The sequence below is a fragment of the Chelonia mydas genome, chromosome 2 (genome assembly GCF_015237465.2).
Source record: "Chelonia mydas isolate rCheMyd1 chromosome 2, rCheMyd1.pri.v2, whole genome shotgun sequence".
Classification (NCBI taxonomy): domain Eukaryota; kingdom Metazoa; phylum Chordata; order Testudines; family Cheloniidae; genus Chelonia; species Chelonia mydas.
Genome location: NC_057850.1, coordinates 155,701,096 through 155,726,623, shown reverse-complemented (window position 1 = coordinate 155,726,623; position 25,528 = coordinate 155,701,096). Strand labels below are relative to the sequence as shown.

At 37.8% G+C, this 25,528-nt stretch overlaps 1 protein-coding gene across 6 annotated transcripts in view; it reads left to right on the top strand.

Annotated features, from left to right (window-relative positions):
- The window catches only part of INO80C (INO80 complex subunit C), a 39,275-nt gene that overhangs the window by 3,940 nt on the left and 9,807 nt on the right, over positions 1–25,528 (top strand). For 2 of the 6 annotated variants that reach the window (XM_037889918.2, XM_043540425.1), the window contains exons 2-5: positions 18,636–18,746; positions 19,880–19,936; positions 22,475–22,586; positions 24,408–24,475. In XM_037889918.2, the coding sequence (XP_037745846.1) occupies positions 18,636–18,746; positions 19,880–19,936; positions 22,475–22,586; positions 24,408–24,475 (348 nt within the window). Of the gene's footprint in view, positions 1–17,552; positions 17,595–18,635; positions 18,747–19,879; positions 19,937–22,474; positions 22,587–24,407; positions 24,476–25,528 lie in introns of those variants that run through there. The other 4 variants (XM_027821376.3, XM_043540424.1, XM_043540426.1 and 1 more) reach the window with 3 other exon arrangements.

Below are 25,528 nucleotides of genomic sequence, written 5' to 3'. Positions count from 1 at the left end.
AGGATTTCCACTGTTGCTCGCGTTCTTTCAGCTCCATCAGAACCAATGGGAGCCCTAGTGTGCTCTGAGCAGCTTAGGTGCCTGCCTAACTGCATACAAAAGAGCCTATAGGAGGAGGTCTCCTTAACCTGAGAGATGGTAGATCAATGTTCAAATCCCTCCTCATCAGGTAGAGCAGGGGATTTGAACTGGGGTCTCCCACATCTCAGGTGAGTACTCTAACCACTGGGCTAAAGGTTATAAGGGAGGGCCTCCTCCCATCGTTGGCCATCTTGTGTGGAGTTAGGCAGCCTTTGAGTATGCCTAGTGGATTAGGTGGAGTTGCGCTGGGGATTAAGTGGGAGGCAAGCCTCTGAACATCCAGTGTGAGGCAGCAGTGTATATGCTCAGAAGCAGAAACATCGGTGACTAGGGCACTTTTACTGAAAAGGCTTAGGTGCTGAGTAAGTTTAGTCACCTGCAGGGTTGGGCGGCTGCTGAACAGGAGTTTTTTGGATCACAGTTGCACCTAAAAGTGGGACTTAGGCACCTATGTCTGGGGGATAGACTTCTAAGTCTATTATACACAAAACTATATGCTGCATTGTACAGCAGGACGTATTTGCTAATCAGAAAACGAAACAGAATGCCTGCCCTGAAGAGCTAACTAGCTAAAAGACAAAATGTGACAGTGCAGGTAACCGAGGGATAGGGAAAACATTATCATCTGTAGGTTTGTCAGAAGACATTTGCAGATGATTGACAGAAGATGGAAAGTGCTATTTAAGTGCTAAATATTATCATATGGAAGGGTTGTGGTGTACCATTAGTTTGAAAGGCTGCTCCAGGCATAGTAACATACATACAATAAGGTGAGTTTTAAATAAATGCTTCGCTTTGAAAATCATACCACAGTTTGTCCTATGCTTTGGATACATAGAAAACCCTTCATAAAATTTCATGGCAGAGCTTTCCTGCACTTTTTTCCCTCTATGCATCAGCATATGTAGTTTCTCTTTCTATTTTTAATGTTGTAGTAAGTCTTGATACAGTTTATTTTAATCTTCATTTTGTAAACTGTTTTCTCCAGTGTTTCAATGGCATTTAAGAATTAGTTACATAAGTGACTTGATATGATGTCTGTCTCAAACAGTGAATGTAGTTAATTGGAACCTCCTTGTTTTTATATAATTAGTCATGTAATAAACACTTTATTTTACTTAATATGTCAAGTGCCTATAACAAAAGTAACTAGGAGTCGTACAATAGTATTAAAACATATACAAGTCAAAATGACAATATCATTCTCTTACTAAAGGGTTGCCTTACCCAAACAATCAAAGAGATTAAACCCCAAGATAAACACAAAATATTGTTCATGTTAAAGCATGACTGAACTAAGATGATCATCAAATTAGGTATCTAATAGACAGTCATATTTTCTAAACCTCAATATCCGGGCCTTTAAAAATACATATATATGAATTACCATTATGTACTGAGAGCCTGCTCCACTGTGACCGCTGTCCCTCTGACTTCAATGGAACAGAATTGGGCCCTAATACATTTACCAAATATGATAATAAAAAAAATGCTATTTTCTCAAAGCCATAAAAATACCCTCACTATAAATAGGAAACTATCAAATAAATTTTAATGTAATTTTGTTTTAAAAAATTTCATGTTCAAGCTGACTTTAATTCCCTTAAAAATAAGATTATTGAGGAAAAGTTTAACTATCCTTAACACAGAAGTAGTGAGTGCCATAGCTATCATGTTCTGGTTGAGTACCCCTTACAGCATTCTGCATTGTAATGAGTTCCCACTAGGCAACTAAAAATTAATCACTCATTTAAATTAAATGAGCTCAAAAAAGTTAAAGTCTCCAAACTTATTCTAATTACTGTAACATTGTCTTATATAAGATTTGTTGTGATAAAAATAACAGTTCTCCTCTATACTTGGAAATTTAAAATAAAAAACAACAAAGCATGTTTCGAAGAACCCATTGCAATGATAGTGATTAGGGAACCAGAAATAATATGATCATGTGAGTGTGTATATAGTTATGTAGTTGTTGATTTAAAAAAAAAAACGGTGATATCATTATGCTCTAGAGCAGTGGTTCTTAACCTTTACTGTAGCCTACACCCTTTTGGTTCTCAAAATATGTTCTCGCACCCCTTATAACAAATCAAAATATGTTCTCGCACCCCTTATCAAAAATTGTTGAAGTAAGTCAGTTCTTTAAACCTGTTTGTATATAACAGTAATCGTTAAATGTATAATGTTAATAAATACATGGGTTTGATTAAACAAAGTAGTTGTACTTACCTGCCTGTGCTTAATTTCTGTTTGATGATTTACCTTCTAAAAACATCTGGCATATCTCGCACCCCCAGAAAGGGCATCTCGCACCCCCCAGGGGGTGCATGCACCCCAGGTTAAGAACCACTGCTCTAGAGCATAAACTTTCATTTTCTGTAGCTCTTAAGGTTGTTAAGATAACTGATGAAGCAATATCTATCTCAGGCCTAGTCTACGCCAGTAAGATAGGTCAACCCAGCTACGTCACTCCGGTGTGAAAAATCCACACCCCGATCTACATAGTTAAGCTGACCCAAGCTCCTGTGTAGATCGTCGACAGAAGAATTCTTCTGCTGACCTAGCTACCGTCTCTCGGAAAAGTTCCAATGGAATCTATGCCAGTGGAATTACCCTCCCATCATTGCAGGCAGTGTCTACACTGAAGCACTACAATGGCGCAGCTGCAGCTTTGCCACTGTTTTGTTTTAAGTGTAGACAAGCCCTAAATCTGCAGGCAGCCTGAAGCAATACCTTCTGGAAGATGTGAAGTGTTCCCATGGGATGTTAACTCAAATCTACTTAAGTCAATTTAAATATCTGTCTTACTGGATGTAGTGGCAATATTGGGGATGTTGGTTAGCTAGTTACTGCTACGGGCTGCTGGGATGAGGAATTCAACTTCCCTCTCTCAAATTCAATCACATTCACATCTGTCCACAAGGAAGGAAGTATGGAGGAGATGCATCACCTCATTAATACCAAAAGCCTCAAGGACCTTTTGAAGTAAAGCCTAGGCTTTCACAGGGCTTTAACTCAACCAGTTTAGCATAAATTACCTTGTTTTAGCTAGAGTTTTAGACAATATTAGTTAGATTGAGCTAGCTGACATACTCTATCATCACACCTTTAAATCGTAGCCGAGGCAAGGCCCTGGAACGCCTTGCAAAGTTAGGTGTTGCAACAAAGCAGACAGCGAACAGCTAAATATTAAATATGAGTATTAAATACCAGCAAGTTCTTTTATTGCTCTCCCAAAGACTAGCTTTATTTCCTAGGGTCCAGAAATGAGAACCAGGACTGTTCTTAGATATTTGTAGATGTATAATCCATCCAATCTCTTAAAGAACCAGCATCCCTCCACATCCTTGGTGAAAGGAAGATTATGTTTATAACACACAATTAACAAACACTTCTCAGTAATATTCATAATATCATCTGGCCAAGATTATAATATACATGTTTTAATTCAGCTTTATAAAAAAAGAATAATTTTTAAAACTAGTCATTTTAAAAGGGCGACTATTAAGGCTGGGAGGTCTAAACATTGATTTGCTTGACGTTTGTCACATATTGAAGGATTTAGAGTATCTGTAATCACGAAAGTATGTGTATTCCAAATCAACCTATGCCAATCCCAGAGAAATGCTACCCCCCCATGTGATTTGATTTGAGATTCAGAGTAAACACAGATGTGCTCCCACCCTTCTTTCTACATCATAGCACATGTGTATTGATTTTACTATGGATCTCAGTAAATTGGTGTCAGATTTTTCACCCTCTTTCTTCTCCCAGCATAAGGTTTAAAATAATTTACTTTAGCTAATGGGCGTGCAACATCTTTTAAAAATCTATGCAGGATCTAGCAACTGCTGCACTTCGTTTCATGATGTGTAACAAAAATACAAGAGACTCAGAAAAGGACAAGGAGAATGATTGGATGTTTCTGTCAGAAGGAGATAATACTGTACTAGGATTATTTGATTTTGAAAGAGAAGTGTAAGAGGAGATACGACAGTGATAATGTATAGAAAATTCGATTCAAACACTTCACACATTAGCAAGATAGCTCACTTAAAATGTGACGCTCATAAAAATGGTCATGTTAGAATCAAATTAGCTGTTTAAAATGGTCAAGGTAAACAAGACTCAATTAGGAATAACGTGAATATTTATCTAGATACTGCAGCTTTATACATCTGAACTGCTCTTTTACACACTTCAGTACGTGTTAAAAGCTTGCACTGGATAGCACTTCAGTTTTTGCTTCAGAAAAGTGATAGACATTATACAAACATGCTAATGTTGGGGTACGGAAGTTAATAGAAAATTTAATTTTGTAGTTTAACAGGGTTTTGAATGTAATGGTTTGTATTAAGAAGCAAGCAAAGCAGAGACTTGTCCATTGGGTTATTCATTTAGTGATTACATTCCATGTATAGTTACAGGTGCTAAATTATCTGCAGGAGTGGCTCTCTCTTTGTTCTCTGGAGATAGAGAATTATTGGACAATTATAAGGAAAAACTAATAATAAACTGAATATAAAGAACAGAGTTTTTTTAAAATGGTGACAAAATTATAAGCTAATAATATAGTGGAGACCAGTTAGTCACTCCCATTTCTGTTGTCCCATAATAAAAAGGAAACATTCTGTTAAACAGAAATTTAGAACAGATAAAAATAAATAGTTTTTCTGAATAATGGATAAGAATTGGCAAAAAGACCAAATATCTGTAGTTACATTGCTATGAAAATTTTTACAAAGGCTTTCTATGCTCTTGCTCCAGGGCATAAACTGTCAGCTGCATTCAGGAAGAAATTTTGTCCCCACTTGCCATAGTATTGTACAATGGATGGGAAACATTTTGTGGATCTTTTTAAATCTTCCTTTGAGGCATTATAGGCCAGAGACAGGATCCCAAACTAGCTGAATTATTGGTTTCTTTCCATGGCAAATCCTATGTATCTATGCCTTCATATTAATGGGGGGTGGGGGGGGAATGTTTGGTCTCTCATATGTGCATCATATTTCACCAATTTTCATCAGAGAGAGAAAATATTATGCAGAGAATTCCCCAAGCTCCCACATGCACACCTTCCTGATGCATGAACTATGTAAAACTCTGAGTTTTGTTTAAATGCCATCACTTAAAAAATATCTGCAGTCCTGAGGGATAAATCTTTCAATGTGGGACAACTTCAAGTTAGATAAATTGTTTAGATTTCCCGCCTTGATAGTGATTGTCTACTTATGACACTGCTGACTATGGAGCGATCAGGGTGCTAATCACATATCTCTGGCACTACTGAGCAGTTGGGGAAACCGCTTACTCAGTTTCCCTGTCTTTAAGAAAGTGAAACCATGGGGAAAAGTTAACATAGTTTTGGAAGGGGGAGAAAGGACAGAAGAGGGACCAGGTCCTCAGACATCTCTCTGAAAGTCCCTGTAGAGACTAGCACAGTAATTAATACACTGCATGGTAGTCATACAGTTTATATCACTGCTCATGCCGAACAGTAATATCCTCAATTTTCAAATATGTAGGTTTCTAACAATAGGTAACAGCTTCAATATGTATAACCATAGCTGCTTCTAACTGAAGTGAGTTGCATAGTGTCTTCACAGCACAATAAACTAAAAATTGCCAAACTGGGATGGGGTGAAAACAATTAGATGTCTAGACACTCAGAATGTTCAGGCTCCAAATTTAGCTCATCTTTTAAAGATAGAGTTAGAAATGTTCTGAGTCTACCAAGGTGTGTCTTCAGTTGATAGTTCTGGACTGAATAAATCAAGATAAACTGTTAGTTTAGCTCTCAATTGTAAATTAACTACCCTCCGGTAAATTAAACATCCTGATGGGGAGCCTGGGTTGAAGTGGGAAGACAAAGTGATACTCTCCTATAAACTTAATTTGCTGCACCCACATCTGCCTGCCTTTCTGTCCCCTTTACCCATACTCCTCCCATCCACTCTTTAAAAAGGAGGGCAGTGGTGCATTGATTTGCACTTGGTAGTGAGCCATGACCCAATTCTCCCCTCCTCCAGGTAAGTCTGGCCTGCATAGATCCAGGTTACACAATGTCAAGTGACTACAGTGTCCTTTATCACTGCATAACATAAGCTTTAGCCATAAGTTTAATAACTATATATTCACAAAAGGAGTTGGCTTTTTCATATTTCTGCCATATCAAATCAACTTGGGATTTACCAGTTGTTTTTTTTAATTCAAAATTGTTCTCAATCCCCAAAATAGTGTACTGTATTGCATAAAAAAGAACAGAATTTGAAGTAGCCACTATTTTTATATAGTGTACAACAGCTAGGAACTACAACATTTTTTAAAAGGTCCCAGTTTGGGAGCTGTCTAGATCCATTGTCTTTATAGCTGTAAATGCTCTGATTCACAATCTGAACATATCCGCAATTTTTTTTTTAATTGACATGCTAAATATTTTATGGTGGGTGCTTTCTTACAAAATCCCTTGATTCTCTCTCACCTGCGCTCTTGAAACTGGTACAAATACTTCACTAGTTCTGATGCAATGGAAAAGCCAGTCTTTTCACAGCTATCTTTTATTTTATGTCCTGCAAAAGAGGCGATCAGGATGCAAAACATATTCAAAAACAGGACTGTCTAGCTGTTTTCAGGATATGTGGCAGTTCTTCAAACTCAACCAAAAACATTGAGGTGCACTTTATTGCTACTCAAGCCTTACATCTTATTAAAGGAGCATATCCTGGAGATATTATCAGAAAACAGACCTCAAAGTGGCATTTGATTGTATAAAGGCAGCAAAGTAGTTCACAACAGATGCTTGTGTGACTCTGTTCTCTTCTAAACTAGAATTTGCCTGGTGTCTATTTCTGTTCACTTACCAACTTACTCATTATGCTGGAAAATTTAGGTCTCCTGAAGTAGAGTACAGTTTTGCTGAGTACAGTCTCCATGCTACTCGGAGAAGAGAAGCCTGGCTTAAGGCCTACTTTCCTTTGTGACTTCACAAGGTGCGGGAGGGGAGGTTACAATATTTGGTGAATGTACAAAAAGACTCTACGTAAAGAAAGCTTGTGTTATTGGGAGGGAATCTAAGATTAGAAAATATAAAAATGGATGTGAAGTTCCTTTTATTGTCCTCTTACAAGTATCTTGTGGGTATCTGGTTGGGTTATTCACCCCTGATGTGGTGCACCTTTGGCAAGCTCTTTTGAAGCTTGTGTTACTTGTCAGTCAGAAGAATTCGTATATGATGTGGAACTCAAGGGTTTTTGTTTTTCTGTAAATTGCTTTAAGAATGAAATGCTTCATATGTCACAATTGATTTTGGGATGGTGGAGGATGTTTTGGGGATCTTATGGGTGTTGCAGAGTTTGTTCCTGTGCAGGAATGATGGAATCTACTTCTTAGGGTACGGTTAAAGTGCAAAAAATCCACTGCAGTATTGAGTCTCAGAGCTCAGATCAACTAACTCAGGCCCATGCTACAGGGCTAAAAATAGCTTGGGCTGGAGCTCAGGCTCTGAGAGCCACTCCCTCACTGGGTTTCAGAACCGGGACTCCAGCCTGAGAGGGAACGTCTACACTGATATTTTTAGCCTCCTAGCACAAGCCCATGTCAATTGATCCAGGTTCTGAGACTCATTGCCGTTTTGGTTTTTTTGTTAGTTTGGGGGATTTTTTTGTGATGTAGATGTAACCTAAACTACCCTAGGATCTCATGCTAAAACTCTGCATTAAGACTCTCTGCAGTTACTGCTGAGTCCTGTTGGCAGGGGGACAGTTAGCTCCCAACGGGACAGGAAATGGGTGGGAGTGTCTGTCTTGCTAGAGTGAAAAGGGAGCTAGGACAGAAGGACAGCCTAAAAACCTGCTAAGGTAGGAAAGGGCCTGTGTGTCACGTTGTCTTATTGTAATTGAATTACTAGTTAAGCTAAAATCATGGAAGAGGTTAAGTTTGGACACTAGCTCAAGGTCCATGGGTCCATGTGCTCTCATAGGAATTTGGTAAGACGTATATAGCAGTTGCTACTGGAGACTAATTGGTTGCTGATTTCAGGAAGGGTATAATCAAGAGAACTGGTTGAAAAAATTAACATCTTTTTTTAAAAAATTAAAATATTGGTTTTGACCAAACATTTGTTGGGAAGGTTTCTTAGGTCCAGGAGGAAAGCGGGGGAGGAGGGGAGAGAGAGACTCCCACATTCCAGGTAAATGGCCTAGTCACCTGGCTATTGGCTACTGTGAGGTGGCTTGCTCTCTTGATGAAAAATTTCAACACAGGTCTCATTTTCATTCTGCATTGGAACTAAACATATGTCAAAACCTCAGATTTTCATGACATTGATTTTTTTGTTTTCTAGCCAGTCCTAAGAATCAATAAGCTTCTGCTTTCTCTTTCCTTATCTCTCTACTGCTATCCTACATTAAGCTTTTTAGTGGGCAGATGGACTACGATATTAGAATTAGTGTTCTCTCTCTTCTCCTTCCTTGGTTGCAATCCACTATTTGATATCCCCTCTGAGAACTGTTTTGACATTGACATTCCATCAACAATTTGTGATCCTCCTTTTCTTCCTGTACCTTGTTTCCTTAAAAGAACTGCAATATGTAAAATGATAGATGTAAACAGTTTTATTACGGAATTTACCCTCTAAGTCCTTGATTAGACTAGAACAATGAAAGTTGTTTTTTGTTCACAGAACCATACATAAGTGTTATCAAATATTCAGTCCTAATTTATTAATTGAATAATTTTTAATCACTAAGATGACTCCTTATGCTTTTATTTTTAAAATGTAATAGTTCAGGAGAAATTATATTTTCTTGAAAGAACTCTAACTAGTCTGTGTTTACTGGGCTCAGTCTTACTCCTGGTAATGTATGTTGTAACATATACTTTACTTTTTTCATTCTACATGTCCCAAGTGTCCTAACTGCAGAGCTTCTTTAGTATGCTATTCAGCTCCTGCATTTGCTTCTGTGTTACAATTTTTGTAATAAAGAAAACTGTCAAATGTTATAAACAAGAAATAGTCCCAATCCACCAAATGAAATCTAAAAGTGAGAGATCTTTTGCAGTCATTTAAGCTGAAGGGAGGTTTGTGGCAAATGCAAATCGAATCAAGCTTTCCTGGGATTGTGGGAAGCTATCCACAGTTGCTTCCCAATTACATTTTATTGTGGCTTTTACCTCCTAGAAAATGGTGTTTTCTTAAAATATCTGTAAGTTATAAGAACTTCGTTCAGCATAGTGCTTGAAAGTTTTTAAATGGAACAATAAGTTTGACATCTAAACTCTATTGAGAAGAAACCAAAGCTTTTATTAAAGCTTGTCAGTCTGTTCATGTGTTTGAAAGTTTAATAATTAAAAAAACCAAAAAAAACCAGTCAATTCAAGTTTTTTCTTTTTTCTTTTCTTTTTTTTTTTTAAATAAGCTGTACCAGTGAAAAGGGATTTCTTGTGTCATGAAATTGCTGGCTCTTTTTCCTTTAGGTTTTGAGAGACTGAGGACTATAAATGTAATTAAAATCTTATTCTCTCTTTGGCTGCATTTTTAATTTTAAATTCAAACCCTTATGCAGTTTAATAGAGCTTTGCTTTAGTGTATTTTATACCTCCATCTAAGTGACAAAGTAATTTAGTATTTTATACATGTTGGTCAAGTATTTTGTGACTGAAAGCACCAAGGTAGGTGAATGTTAGTGATTTGAAGCTCAGTCAGTGATGGGACACTAAGGGCTTGGCTACACTTGTGAGTTACAGCACAATAAAGGAGCCCCTGGGCGCACGAGCTCACGTCCACACTGGCAAGGCACGTAAAGCGCTCTGACTCCGTGGCTACAGCGCTGCTGGCACTCCACCTCAGTGAGTGGAATAACATTTGCTGTGCCCCTGCTGGAGTGCCACGGCGCCAGTGTGGACGAGGTGTTGCATTACTGCGCTCTGATCGGCCTCCGGAAACGTCCCATAATCCCCTTAAGTCAAGTGGCCACTCTTGTCATTGTTTTTGAATCACTGTAGGAATGCAGATTGAAAGCTCCGTTTCTGACAGCCGGCATGTTTATCTGCTCTGAGATAAAGCAACCATTAGTGTGGAATGCTGTGTGAGAGAGAGAGAGGCGATGGGGGGCGGGGTTCTGCTGCTGTCTGAACTTACAAGACAGCATGCTGACGTGCTCCCCCCAAAACCCACTCTCTCCCCTCACATACACACAACACACTCCCTGTCCACTCCACCCCACCCCCATTTGAAAAGCATGTTGCAATCACTTGCCTGCTGGGATAGCTGCCCATAATGCCCAGTGCCGCTGCAAGTGCCGCAAATGTGGCCACGCCAGTGCACTTGAAGCTGTCAGTGTGGACAGACTGCGGCGCCTTCCCTACTGCGCTCTACGAAGGCTGGTTTAACTCAAAGTGCTCTACATCTGCAAGTGTAGCCATGCCCTAATAAGTATGTCGCCCTTTAATCAAGAGCACTTGGAGTTTATGGTGTTCACATGCTCTACAGAGAACATAGAAAAGCTATCCATCACTTTGTGACAGTTCAGTCTTTTAATGGATGAGTAAAATTTTAGTTAGCCTTTCTCAGGCAGATGGAATATGAGATGTTTCGAGCCATTTCAAAACAGAAAAGTTTGAAGGAATACGGTACAGATCGTTTTCTCTACAGTGTGTAACCTTTTTTCACGTTATTTATTTAGATTGCAATTTAACTATTTTTCATGCCATGGTTCAAACAAGAAAATGCTTTTTACAGCAAGCTCAATTACTTCTAAGCTCCAGTCACCTTTTTTGAGTTAATTTGCATAGAGTAACACTTCATATTCAGCTGTAGGCGGTAGGGGAAGGACAGATTTTTTTCCATTCTTTTTCAAGGCTTTTATAAATATATTCAGGCATCAGCAATGGAAGATATGTTAAGCTTTTTTCCTCCGTAAATGAAGCATCCACTTCAATAAACTCTTATTGGAATACTGTAGTTAAGGGGGGAAGTGGGAGGGACAGTTACCTCTCCATAGCTAAGGCCGGAGTCAGCTTCCAATATAAAGCCTATTTTAGCCTCCTGGTAACTTTGGCTTGGAAAAATGGTTTGGCTTGAATATTGCCATATTTCTCTGAAGGCAAAGGAGATTGTTTATAGAAAGTCTGGAGGAAATTGGTCAAACTGCTTTTCAGTTATAGGTCACTTAGGAGAGAAAAGAAATCTGATTTCTCTCCTTGTTAATACCCTTTCATCTTTCCTTCCTAACTAGTGCACTGGCTGTATTTGAAGAAAATAGCTTGTAATTAAGCAAGAATATTATTTTTTGTTGTGAGTTTTTGGGGCACAGTTCTACTCCCAATGAAATTTTTGCCTTTGATGTCAATCAATGGGAGTATGATCAGGCAGTGTGAGCCCTGATTCTCCATCTTATTTACGCTGAGGTGGCAATAGTGAAACTCCATTGACTTAAAAGGATTTACTCCTAATTTACACTGTATGCATGAGCATATTGCCCATACTACTGGCTGGTTGCAGTTTATAAGACTATTGTTGGGCCATGTACTTAGTACCCATTGCCAGCCTCACTGCTGCCCTCTACTTCAGAGGTGGCTACATTTCTGAGGTTCTTTATTAATTTAGTATATGATGGTCTTCAGTATCCTTCAGAACAAAACTTGCTGTACAAATGCAGTATTTTCTCCTGGTATGTGAACAGTCTCAAGCTGAGATCTCTGGTTCTCAGTTCTTTTCCTCACCCAAAATAAGCACATGAAATCCTTTGATCCTCTTGAAAGGAGAGTGCTCTTAAAAAGCCAATATATGCCAGAAGTCTGAAAAAGAAAAGGTTGGGGGAATTGCATCAGGTTTCCTTTTCCAATAGGGAAGAAGGAGAAATGTTTCCCACTGAACCCAAGAACCAGTAACATTGAGCCAGATGGGGAAGACTTGTTCTGTCTGTGCATTATTATTTATTATTTCCATTACTGTAGTACCTAAGAGCCCTAGTAATGGACCAAGACCCCATGCTACTGAATGAATATTTATAGTTATCCCCTTTTCTGTCACAAAAATGAATAGATGGTGTTAATCTTGACTTTCAGGAGGGAGTGCTACTATCCCATCCTGATGCTGTTACTGAGACTTCAGTGTATTTGTTTTGGGGAATCCACTATTCTAAATTTTCCTACCACCAACATTGCAAAGCTATCATTTTATCTAAAAATAAAGCCCATCTAACTGTGACAAACTCACCCCCACATCATCTCCGGTGATACATAGTGCTAATTTTCCTCTTCTGGAGAATTGGTGCTCAACTTTTCAGTATCTGAAGTCACTTCACCACTCCGAGTTAAAGGAATTAAATATTTAGAAAGCAAAAAAATCTGTAGCAAGCTTGTTATGAAGTGAGAGCTAATATATTAAAACAGCTTAATAAATGTTACAGTATGATTAGTATTAGTTGGGATTCAGGGAAATATCTGACATTCAAAGTCTATTCCCTGTTTTGAGAAGTCCGCTGCTATCATTGTTGCTATCACCCAGTGACCTTCTTTAGGGTATTTCAATATGCATTTTTCAGTTACCTTAATTTGCTACCAGTGAAAATACAGATTTTACCCATCCCTCAGTTTTGAGTTAACAAGTTGCTCCCTGGCCAGTTGCTACATCATTATTCTGTAGTCAGGATGTTATGCAATCCTGTAAAGAATGTGGCAAGTTGAGTATCACAGTTTTGAAGTGTAACCTATACTCCAAAGATGCTATAGATAATCAAATGGCTCACAGGAAGTGGACAATATTAGAGTCAAGAATTGCTGAAAACAAGAAAAATCAATGAACTTCAGAATTCCAATGCAGAATTAACTGATTGAAAGAGAAGTATTGGGAGTCAGCTATCTAAAGACTACTGTAATAACCAAAGAGACAAGGTGGGTGAGGTCAATATCTTTTATTGGACCAACTTCTGTTGGTGAGAGAGACAAGCTTTTGAGCCATAGGGTTGCTTATCTCTTTTGCCAACAGAAGTTGGTCCAATAAAAGGTATTTTATCCACCTTGTCTCTCTAATATCCTGGGACTGACATTGCTACAGCTATACCACATACAGTAATAACCAAAGACAGATTATCAAGCCTTCATTATACCGAGGGCAGAGACAAGTCTGCCCTCTGCAGCCCCCGTCACGTGCTCACTGGAGTCAGTGGCAATTTTGCCATTGATTTCCAGGGCCTGATCCAACATCAAAGCTCCTTTACTGTTCCCACTGGTTGTCTACATGAGGCAAAACCATAATACTAAAAGTATTACACCATAAGAACTATTATGAAAACAAAACTGCTACATAGATTATCATCTTTATTTATGACTGAACTACTCAACATAAGACCTATGGTAAAAATTGGCTAAAAATAATGTTTATAGTATTTTTTTTCTTCATAAAGAGTTCCCATCTTTCTTTTTCTTATAGAGTTTAATATTAGGTCAAAGTTTCACAAACAAAATTTTGATTTGATTTGAAATTTTTATCCTCAAGTACTCCCATTTGGAATTGCAGTTTTTGAGCTACTGTTTGGAACAGCCAGCGGAAGGGGGCATAAGATCAGATAAATTACCTACAATAGTGTATACATGCAGTTTCTTTCCAAGCCATATCACCAATTTCCTTGTGTTCAGCAGCAGGATGCCAGCATTGTATGGGTGTGATAGCTGTTGCTGTAAAAAACAAAAAAACAAACCTTTAAATATTTTTTTCACAAAATACTACAATAACGTTGAAACCAAATTATAAAATACAATACACAAATTAAATGTAGTCCAAATGGATTGGGAAATTACATCGTCAGCATAAATCAGTTATTCCAATATAGAATTTTCATCCCCTTTTTGAAAGTTAGAGAATTATGTAGTTTTACTAAAGAAAGACTTAAAATGCAGACAAGCAATTTCACAGCAAACTAATTAGACTTGGAACTCAGTCCCCCCAAAAACCCACATTGCTGATTCCACCTCAAAACAGCCAAAACAAAGAGTTCTGCTTCCATGTTCTACAAGTTTCTGCTGTCCTCTCCCAAAATTAAACCAGATGGATGAAGAAATCTTTGGGGATGAGATGTGAAATATAATACATCAGAGGCAGGGAATCTGGAACAAAATATGTAGAAAATGAATAAATCTATCAAAACCTAGGACTGAAACTAATGTGCAAGTAGGCAGCTTTCCCAGCCTGCTCTACCAGTACAATCCAGATGTTATCTAGAGTCCAAACTAGACTCATTCCTGGGGTTTGGCTTTAATAACAAAGAAACCAACATTAAGGTAGCAAAACTCAGCTCAGATCTGCTCCCCAGACTTGTCTGCTCCTGTGGCCCATTTGTTGGGAGTGCTCTGCCTATGCCAGAGGCCCTCTTCCTCCAGACTCTTACCTCTCCTTTATCCAAGAGGGGTAGTTATTCATCTCCGTCACTGGGCAGCAGTCCATCCTATTCATCAAAGTACTCAAACCATAATTAAGTCCCACCAAATAGGGATGGATTTAAGCATATGCTTAAAAGCTCTGCTGAACTGGGGCCCAAGTCAGAAAAACCTACCTAATTCTTTCCCAGCAGGATCAACATCTGCTAATATTAGGTTGTTTCAGGCAAACACTGTCAGCCTATTATAATATATTTTTTATTATATTTATGACAAAGTACTTGCTGTTTTTAGGTTATTATAGTCAAAATGCTGGGTGAATAGTGAAGTAAACTGGGGAGGAGGTGTGGATTTAGGAGGAATGTAGCCACTAGGCGATATAGGCTTAGCAACACACATTGAACAACTTCCATCTTTTCATGTGCTGTACATATATCACACATTTTTAATCCATGCATCTGATGAAGTGGGTTTTAGCCCACGAAAGCTTATGCCCAGATAAATTTGTTAGTCTCTAAGGTGCCACAAAGACTCCTCCTTGTTTTTTTCTCTTTGAGCTATACACTTGCTCATTGTGATGTTGAAAACCAGACCATCTAATAAAACTGAGACTGAAAGGAGCTTTATGAGACCCAAGCCCACTCTTAATTCTGGCATTACTAACATTAGAAAGTGAGCAATTAATTTCTTTACTGCCCCAAACTCTAAATCAAAGCAGAGCTACACCACTGAGAGACTTGTTTCACTAATGTTAGACTAGGAGAGAATACCTTTACTGAGCACTAATTACCCTTTGAGGTCTTTCAGGTTCATTAGCAGTGGTTTGTTCTTGTTTATCATTATATTATTCAATTTCAAATTGTATAGGTATTATAATAGAAAAACAGGATTAGTTAAAATTAATTTGATGGTTTATTTCGCCTCTTGAAACTTAAAAAAATAGTCAGTAAGTGATGTTTGTGATTTTGATTATAGTTTTTGTGATTTAAACCACTGGCATTTTGAAGCACATTTTGAAACAATTTTTAGAATTGTTGAAAATATTTGACTTCATAGTTAAAATGCTGAGGATTTTAATTCAGAATTTATACTGAAAAGGGAGCTGAAAGGCTTTCTAGTTAGAGGAACTCAGGAGATGATAGCTTAGATAGTTTTTCTAAGAACGTAACCTATGCTGGAAATTGTTTCAATGAAACTCCTTTACATTCTTCCAGAAAGATAACAACATTAAATTAAATACCCCTCTTCCATCCCAGTACTGCTGTAAGTTAAAGCTTTAATACAAGCAGTGATGACTGTTCATTGTATGAGACTGTCATGTCTTGCAAGCATGTTTTTATCTCACAGTTACCAGGAGACTTCGGTTTTGATCATCATTCTCAGTCTAGTTTGCTGTAGCATTAGTTAGTCTGATACTATGAACCTGTAATTTCTTAAGGGTTTGATCCTGCAAATGTGCTGGGTGTATTGTTTGCAACTGTGAGTGAAAATCCCATTCATGTCAATCAGTAGACCCAATAGTGTTCGTAATATTGGGCCCAATTCCCTGATTCTGCAATTGAATTCAAGCAGGTGAACTCCTGTGTCCATGCAGAGAGCCCCACTGAATCCAATCCTGATTGCAGAATCAGGGCTTATGTTTGTAATAATACCCTCTTTCCTCCATCTGATGTCCTCTGAATTTTTTTAATTGCTTTGACTTTAAACATTGGACCAGTGCTTATTATGTTTAGATTATATTATTCAAAATGACTTTGTTTCAATTTCCTTTGATTTTATTTTTAAACATCGTTAAATGTTCAAAATTGAAAGTGTTTCACTTGACCTAAAACAATTTTTTTGAGATTTTTCAGATATGCCAGCAAACTGAAACATCAATTATTTATGCATCTCTAACTATAATCCACTAACAAAAACATACAAAATGGAAAGAAAACAGGAGTTTGTTAAAAGAGTGCTGACTCCTTCAGTTAAAGACTTTGCAGTGACACAAAAAGACAGATAAAAGATGATGTTGCAGGATATTAATTATTAATCAACAATCATTTTGTATCTTCAGTCCCAGCTTTCTGAAGAAAAACTTAAGAGTAATGCTTGCTCCTTAAACCTGAAATACTAGCTTCTAAAATTATGTCCTGAAAGTATAAATATTTGTAAGAATATGACATTGGTTTTGGCCAAGGTAAGAAAAAGAGGTTGAGACCAAGCAGCTCACTAGCATTACCAATTAAGGACTGAGAGGAGTAGGACTCATTCTTTTCACTGCTCCATAAATACACATAAAAGCTTGTGCTTTTCTTTTTTGTTTCTGGATTTATTCCTCTCCTATGACAGAGTCCTAGTCTATTAGTGGTTCTACTTGCACTGTCCTTAGTGGGGGCGGAATAGGGTTTGAGCCATGGACTTGAATGGAAGTGGATTGACATTGTAATGATAATATTTCCAGTTGTACAGGTTCATCAACTGAGACCTTGAGTAAATTTGAAAAATAAAATGTCGTAACTGTTGAATTTTTAATTTCATTAAAATATTTGACAGAATATTTAATTTGTGTTACTTGTTGAATGCATTTTTACTCAACATGCTCAGATTTTTCTTTAATGAATCTGTTTGATTGATTAGTTAAATAGACTAAAGACTCTTCCTAACTCTTAAAAACTTACATTGGGTCTATGGGCAGTGGAAGGGCAAGTTGACAGTAGAAAAACAAAAGGCAAAAAAAATCTTGGACGAATGATGTGGTATCCTGGTTGGGATCAAAGGGATTATTCATCCACAAAGAGATTAGCAGATCATTGTACAGAATGGGCTACCATGGTTGCAAACCTCCAGGAAAGGAGATGCTACATAAGAAGCAGGGAAAGAAAAAAATCCATCACTGACACTGAGTGATAATATTTCCCCAGATAAGTGGGCCACTTGCAAAGTTAGGTCCTAAGCTTGTAATTGCTTATGCATGTGGTTATATAAGCATGCAAATAAGCCCTTCGTTATTACATGCATAAAGATTTGCTGGATCAGAGCCTGAGATAAATATATTCTCAACTTCTAGGTGCATTTGTGTAATTCACTAACATTAATGAACCTTGCATACCATCTAAAAGAACATGTATCAACATGGAATGTCTTGCAATGTACATCTTCTACGGAAAGAGTTTTTATAGTCTGAGCACAATCAGTGTATGGGCAGGATATGGAAATACTTGTCAGCCAGTTCTATAAGTGCTATTAGCTTTTTTCCTAGTCCTTTTGATCTTCAAGAAAGAAGAGTTAGAGAGAGTGAAATGCTGGGACCATTAAAGCCAGTAGCAAAATTCCCACTGATTTCAATACGGCCAGAATTTCACCTAGGAATTTTTGTGTATTTATTGTTTGCTATATTTCAGTCACTTGTGATACAGACTGAACAGAAACTTAATTGGGCACTGTCAAGATAAAAAACAAAAGCTATGTATCATTCTTGTAAAATTATCACAAAAAGTGGCTAGCCTAGACACAATTGTTCTTCCTTACAATCATGACTTTAAAAAACAAAGAACATACCCATCCCTTTTTTTCCCCTCCCGCCCTTCCCCCCAGACCAAACCCATAGCCAGTGGGCATGTGGAATTTTGCAAGGCTCATATTTTTGAACTGATGCAAAGGTCTTTAATTAGTTTTTTCTCAGTCCTTATTTAGACATGATTCCCACTGAAGTCAGAAATAGAGGAAAAGTTTATTAAGAACCTCTGGAATAAGCCCAGTGTACATTTTGAAGTTCTTCCCTGTGTTGATATTGATACTTTATTAATACTAAACATTTTGAAACAAATGTTATGTACTTTTGCCCATTTATGTGCTCATGTGCTCTCTTCCAGTTTATTCAGGTTGTTTTCAGTGACATTAAAACAAAACCTGTGGCATTTCTATTTAGTAGACTTTGGTAACCCCTCTCCCCTTCTCCCAATTTTAATTTTTTTAGCTACCAGATTTTAAGTATTGGTCCTTATTTGCTTGACAGTGTCCCCTTTAATGCTACACCTACTAATGGCAGGTAACATTTTCAAAGTTTAAAAAAGGCTTACTTCACAAGAAATGGATTAAAAAGTTAATGTTCACAAAGAAAACTGTTCACTTTCTTCTTTTAAATATATTCAGATTAACAAATAAGCAATGAGATTGTGTTTGTTCTGCAGACTGTAGGTACAGAGACCATGAATGAGAATAAATTTATGACCGTGGATCCCAATACCGGGGCAATGGAAGCTGCCATCAAACCATTGCCATTTAAGGATTCAAACTTCATTGTAAGTATTTTAACCATTAGAAATTCTCAAACTTTAAATGAAATAGTAACTAAGATACTATATTACTACATTGCTAATATTCCTACTAAGAAAGTAAGATTAGGAGCCACGTCAAGGGTCCATATCATACCATCAATTTTAAAGAAATTCAGCTTCAAAATCCATGCCAAGATATGGCCAAAGTGTGCATTAAATTACAGAACATGAAAATGACACCAGTCCAGAGGCAAGACTTCTTATATTCAGTCCTGACCCAGTGCCAAAAAAGTACTGCTGCTAGATCAAGGTACCTGTAATGGTTTATGGTCTGGTATCTCGCAAGTCACCAAGGCTAGAAATGAACAATTTATACCATTGTAAATCTGGGAATCCAATCCATTCAAGTGCATGAAGCATTCTTTCCTAAGCCCAGTCAGGTTGCAAAATAATGGACTAAAAATCAATCATGTCATTAGTGATTGCCATTGCACCCCCTCAGTAATTTCATTTCCAACATAATGTTAGCGGCCATTCTCTCAATCATTAGAGCTAGAAACAAATACTTACTACTCTCTAAAATCTTGGCATTCCAGCTTTCAAGTGGTAGAAACTCTAGCAATTTGTGAAGTACAGGCTGCTAAAATAACCTCAGAATTAAATTGTGGGTAGAGGCATAGCAAGATGATAATAGCTGCTAATGTGATTGTGGTTTGGTCTTTGTTGTTGTTTTAATGTCTGCTATCTTGCTACCTGTTGGGGGCTCAGACCCAGTTGTCAGACTCTACCAAATGTTCCTTGGACCAGTAACCTTTTCAGAGTGCAAGCCCTAAGCCATTGCTCAAAAAGAAAGATCTGATCCCTGTAATTTAATTCTGTATGAATCAGATGCAACCATCCCACAAAATAAAGCCTGAGTACTTGGTGTAGTTTGCTAAGCAGGGGTTTTACAGGGATATGAAATTGGCCCCAGAGTCTCAGGCTTTGCATTTATTTTAGACCACTACATCCTTTGCTTCTCGAACTCTTCTCTAAGCACCAGTCTCTTTGGGTTGCATGGTTTGTGCAGAAGCCTCATGTGCCCAGAGCCTCTTCACGTAGCTTGAGTATAGGATTTGGGTAGTGCAGATGCATTGTGCTGGCCCTTCATGTTTCAGGTGAATTTCACTACATCTGAATTGAAACTGTTGATATCCACAGGCATGAAAGCTGAGGTATGTACAGAATCTGGTACCACTGTTGCAGAATTAGTTGTAAAATTGTAATGAAAACACAGTATTGTCTCACACTTGACACAAAAATTAATCAGAGGGAAATTCTAGGAGCTTATCTGAACCCACATCCACCCCATGAGCTGCGATTAACAATTCTGCTGACTTTTAAAATAATTTTATTTTAAGTTAATCTCATTGTGAAGAAAATAAAGTCAAATACCTTAACTTCTAAAAGTATGCCAAAAACTGAAAAACTGTTAGTTCACTCCACCAGAGAGAATTTTTGGTTGCAAATTTAAAAATAAAAAGGAGGAAGGAAGAAGTTGCCCTTTAACTGTTAATCCCCAAATATCTAGATTTAAGGACTAATGCTGCAAGGTGCTGTGCACCTTCTGGCAACTGAATAGAACAAGGGGTTGATAATGGGATCTAGAGCCTTTCTCCCATAAGTCACCAGCTCACATGCAGCTAAATTAATTTGCACTTGAGAGTTGTTGCCATTTGATTGCTATCATGTAAGAGGAGGCTCACTCCAGGTCAAAGCAGATACAAATTCATGTCAGTTTAGTTGTTGGCAGTCTCAGCAGGAAGAACCAGGATAGAGAGTACTTTTCTGTATCACTCATTCAAACTCCTAGAGGTGATCCCTCCAGAACAAATTGGAGGCACATTCATAGAACAGTACAACGAGCCTTGTACTATCTCTGCCGCTACTGTACCTTTCCTGTCAATAAAGCTATCAGTCCAGTACCTTTTACAAGAAATACACAAGTGCATTAGGCCCAAATCCTGCGTTTGGGTCTCTGAGGGTAGGCCTAGAAAGAAAACCCTGTCAGTTTCTAAGGCACCCCATGCAGGTGTAAGGATCCATCTGCATAGATCCACAGGATCAGGGCCTTCTCAAGCATATAGCACTGAAATTTTGCTGATCTTGCTTTTGTAAATCCAATTTATAGCATTTTCTGTCTATTTAAGTAAAGTATAATCAGCAAGTATCATTGTTATACCACCCATCCCCATTGGTATTTTTAAACATTTGGAAATGCTCTCAGTTCCGTTCTCAGTCCCTCAATCTGTTCAGATGCCAGAAGGTGCAGAGCACCTTGCAACATCAGGCCTTAAATCCAGATATTTAAATCTTGCTTTAGTGGATTTAAAAGCAAAATATACAGTGAAAAAAGTGATAGCTTCTGATTCTTCTTCCTTTTATTAAAGCAAAAACAAATTCTTCACAGTGTAATAATTAGTATATTTCCAGTTTGGCTGAGTCTTGCCACTAGCTTTAGATCACATCGTAAGTGCCAGCAATAAGCCAAATAGATAACTTGAAACGTGATGAGGTAGGGGAAAAATCCATGTAATGAATCTGAATTACAAAGGTGTTGGGATGAAAATGGCTGTGGTAGCTGTCAATAGCCTCTCTCTTTCAGTGCTATCTAGGTTACCAGGGTGTTAGTCATATAGCTAAATGTTCCATCTACTTTCCATTTTGGATATTCATTGCCAAAAAAAAATGAAGCTGATGTATCACTAGCTCATGAGCATCCTCCCTGAATACAGTATCTTACAGTCACCTCTATGGAAAAATCTTTTCACGGAGAATCCTATTCATCTACTTTACCATTCTCACCTCCTCCCATTCTCAAGCACTTTACACACAAATTTATAAAATACAGCCAAAATGTGTGTGCAGAACTTTGAGAGAGTTTTGATAAGGCTGATGTGGTGGATAGTAAATATTAACAGAGATAACACTTCTGGCTATGAGAAAATGTTCTTTTTTGAAATAAAACTGAGAAGCTCAGTCCTTTCATCTTTTAGAAGTAGTATAGTATGTTGTGTATCTTCTTTCTCTTGAGGCACATAAATAAAATTACTCCATAGCAATCACATTTGATAACTGAAATGACTGTTATAATAACTATAGAAAAGCTTCCTTTAGTATAGCTTTCAAAATGCACAATAGTCTTTCCAGCACAACATTCTCTTACTCCTTTTCTATTTTACAGTCTTCTTTCATTTGAAAGAAAAAGAAGATTGCCACAAGGCTTCTCATAGCATTGATTATATTTTACAAGATCAGTTGTATTTTTGCACAATCACTTTTCACTTACTGGAGATACAGCTGCACCTGTAATTTTGCATATGCCATGCAAAAGAGAATTTAGACATGTAATCACAATTTAGATACAACCCCATAGTAAACAGTTTTAATACGATGGGAAGTGCACACAAGTGTGGAATCCTGTAATCTCAGACTAACCCTAACCAGACTGATTTTCTATTTCCCTATAAAAAGCAGATTTTAATTTCCTTCAGTTAATCCCAAAAATAGTAGTTTTGACACAGTTAAAAAAATCTTTGTTTTTCTTGCAACTGAAATTAAAGTGTACAGTGTGTTAGACTATTGATTAAATAAGTGAGCATGATAAATGGTTCATGACAAGATGAGGCGTATGGCAAAGGCTGTGAAATAAAAATGTCATATTTTGAAATAGTCATCTTTATTTTTTCTTAAACACTATGTTTTAATTCTAGCACTCTGGCATTGGTGGAGCAGCAGCTGGGAAGAAGAACAGAACTTGGAAGAACCTAAAACAAATTCTTGCTTCTGAAAGGGCATTGCCATGGCAACTCAATGATCCTAGTTGTAAGCTGCTTAGATGCTTTGCATGTATTTATAAATAATAAAATCCACACAAATTACTTTCTTTAAAATGAACCTAAATTTTATCTATGCATGCAGTATTCTGATTGAACAAATTCCAGTGATACTATGTAAGAACAGCCTGACCCCACAACCAAATGGAGAGGAACATGAAGCGTGTAATTGGGAGTGGTGTTAGAAAGTTTGTGCGTGTTTGAGAGAGAAAAGTTTATGAGGTCAAGATTCTGAACCTTTATTCATGTTGAGTGGTACTCTATGAGTAACCCCATGTCTGCCTTAATCTACTCATAGAGTAATAAATTGCTCAACATGAATAAAAGGCAGAATCTACCCCTCAGTTTTTATCTGGGCAGGCTATAAGAATAAAAAAGCACCTCATAAATTGAGCGTGTTTGCATTTTTTTATATTTTATTTGTCAGCCTGTTAGGGTATATCTACACTGCAAGGAAACCCCTGTGGCAACAAGTCTTAGAGCCTGGTCAACTGACTCAAGCTTGCGCCATGGGAGTGAAAGTAGCAGTGTAGATGTTCCTGCTTAGATTGGAGGCTCGGCTCTGAAACCCCACAAGAGGGGTGGGTCTCAAAGCCGGGGCTCCAGCCTGAAAAGGAATGCCTTCACTGCTATTTTTAGACCCGAAGCGCAAGCCCAAGTTAGTTGATCCAGCCTCTGAGACTCCCTCCTGCAGGGTTGTTTTTTCGGTAGTGTAGGCATACCCTCAAGTGTTTTATCCAAAAATAACTTGCCATTTTTAAAAGGGTTTTTGAGACTACTATTATAGAAAAATGCAGACGACTGTGTGTTCCTGGCTATTATAACTGACAATCTGCTGAGGTTGCTATTTCCACTACATTCTATTTGTAAATGTACACATTTTAAAAAAAGATAGAAAAACAAACGTAATTGCATATTTTAAAACAGCTGCCTCTGGCATTAATATCTTTTGAATTATTGCCTTATAGTGCACGTGACGATTAAAGGATCTGATCTGCTAAATTGGAATCCTTCATCCATAAAATCTGAATCAGATGCATGTGGGAGGAAAGAAGCTAGCCATGTACAAGATATTTTTGTGCATATCAGTACTTTGTCAAGTTAGGGTTTGTTTGTTTGTTTTTTTTGTAACTATTGAAACATACCGAGTTGTGTCTGAATAAATGTTTGCATATAAGAGCAATGCTATTACTGCCTAAGGGGCACCAAAAAAATAGCAATTTCTATAATTTCGTTTAAGTATTCAGACAATTTTCTAGGTCATTGGCCAGGCTTAAAGTGGCACATGCTTAAAGATTTATCTGATTTAAAAGATTACTTTGCTTTTCTGGATTACAGTATTTCAAAGCTTCAGTCTTGAGCAATGTTTGGTGGTCTTAACGTACAGCAGGCATAGTGACTATTCTTGCAGATATAGTATCTCTGACTGCAGAGGAAATATTGTCATTAAGACTTGCATGAAACCATTGTGTTTGTAATGCAGTTCAAATAGCTCTCTTGCATTTTTCTTCCTTTAGGGGCCAATCCTGCTCACCTTACCCCTCTCAGTAAGGCAAGCAGGATGAGGGCCTTAGTGTACAAAGAAAGCAAGCTAAATGCTTTCAGTTAATTCTGTTTCATGTCTCTTTGCCTTACTGTTGCAAGAAAATAGACATTTCATTTAGTAAAACCATTGTTTTTCAATTTTTCAACAATTGTTTACCTTTCCAAGTGTTATTTTTATTTAAAACAAAACAAAACACAAGAGTGACCCTGAAAAGATAGAATGCAGAAGTTAATGTCTTCCTTTCTGTCTTTGACATACTTTTAGACTTTAATATCGAAGCTCCTCCTTCCTTTAAACCAGCCAAGAAATACTCTGATATTTCAGGACTTCCTGTAAGTATTTTTTTTTTAAACTTGTCTAAATTGGCATAGCATTTCTCACAACACAAAATAAAGATTCATAGCTATTAAGGTCAGAAGGGACCATTATGATCATCTAGTCTGACCTCCTGCACAACACAAGCCATAGAATCTCACCCACTGACTCCTGTGAAAAACCTCTCACCTTCGTCTGAGCTACTGAAGTCCTCAAATCGTGGTTTAAAGACTTCAAGGAGCAGAGAATCATCCAGCAAGTGGCCCGTGCCCCATGCTACAGAGGAAGGCAAAAAACCTCCAGGACCTCTTCCAGGCTGCCCTGGAGGAAAATTCCTTCCTGACCCCAAATATGTCGATCAGCTAAACCCTGAGCATATGGGCAAGATTCACCAGCCAGATACCCAGGAAAGAATTCTATGTAGTAACTCAGATCCCACCCCATCTAACATCCTATCACAGGCCATTGGGCCTATTTACCATGAATATTTAAAGATCAATTAATTGCCAAAATCATGTTATCCCATCATACCATCTCCATAAACTTATTGAGTTTAATCTTAAAGCCAGATAGGTCTTTTGCCCCCACTGCTTCCCTTGGAAGGCTATTCCAAAACTTCACTCCTCTGATGGTTAGAAACCTTCATCTAATTTCAAGTCTAAACTTCCCAATGACCAGTTTATAACCATTTGTTCTTGTGTCTACATTGGTACTGAGCTTAAATAATTCCTCTCCCTCTCCGGTATTTATCCCTCTGATATATTTATAGAGAGCAATCATATCTCCCCTCAACCTTCTTTTGGTTAAGCCAAGCTCCTTGAGTCTCCTTTCATAAGACAGGTTTCCCATTCCTCGGATCATCCTAGTAGCCCTCCTCTGTACCTGTTCCAGTTTGAATTCATCCTTCTTAAACATGGGAGACCAGAACTGCACACAGTATTCCAGGTGAGGTCTCACCAGTGCCTTGTATAACGGTACTAAAACCTCCTTATCTCTACTGGAAATACCTCGCCTAGACCGCATTAGCTTTTTTCACTGCCATATCACATTGGCGGCTCATAGTCATCCTG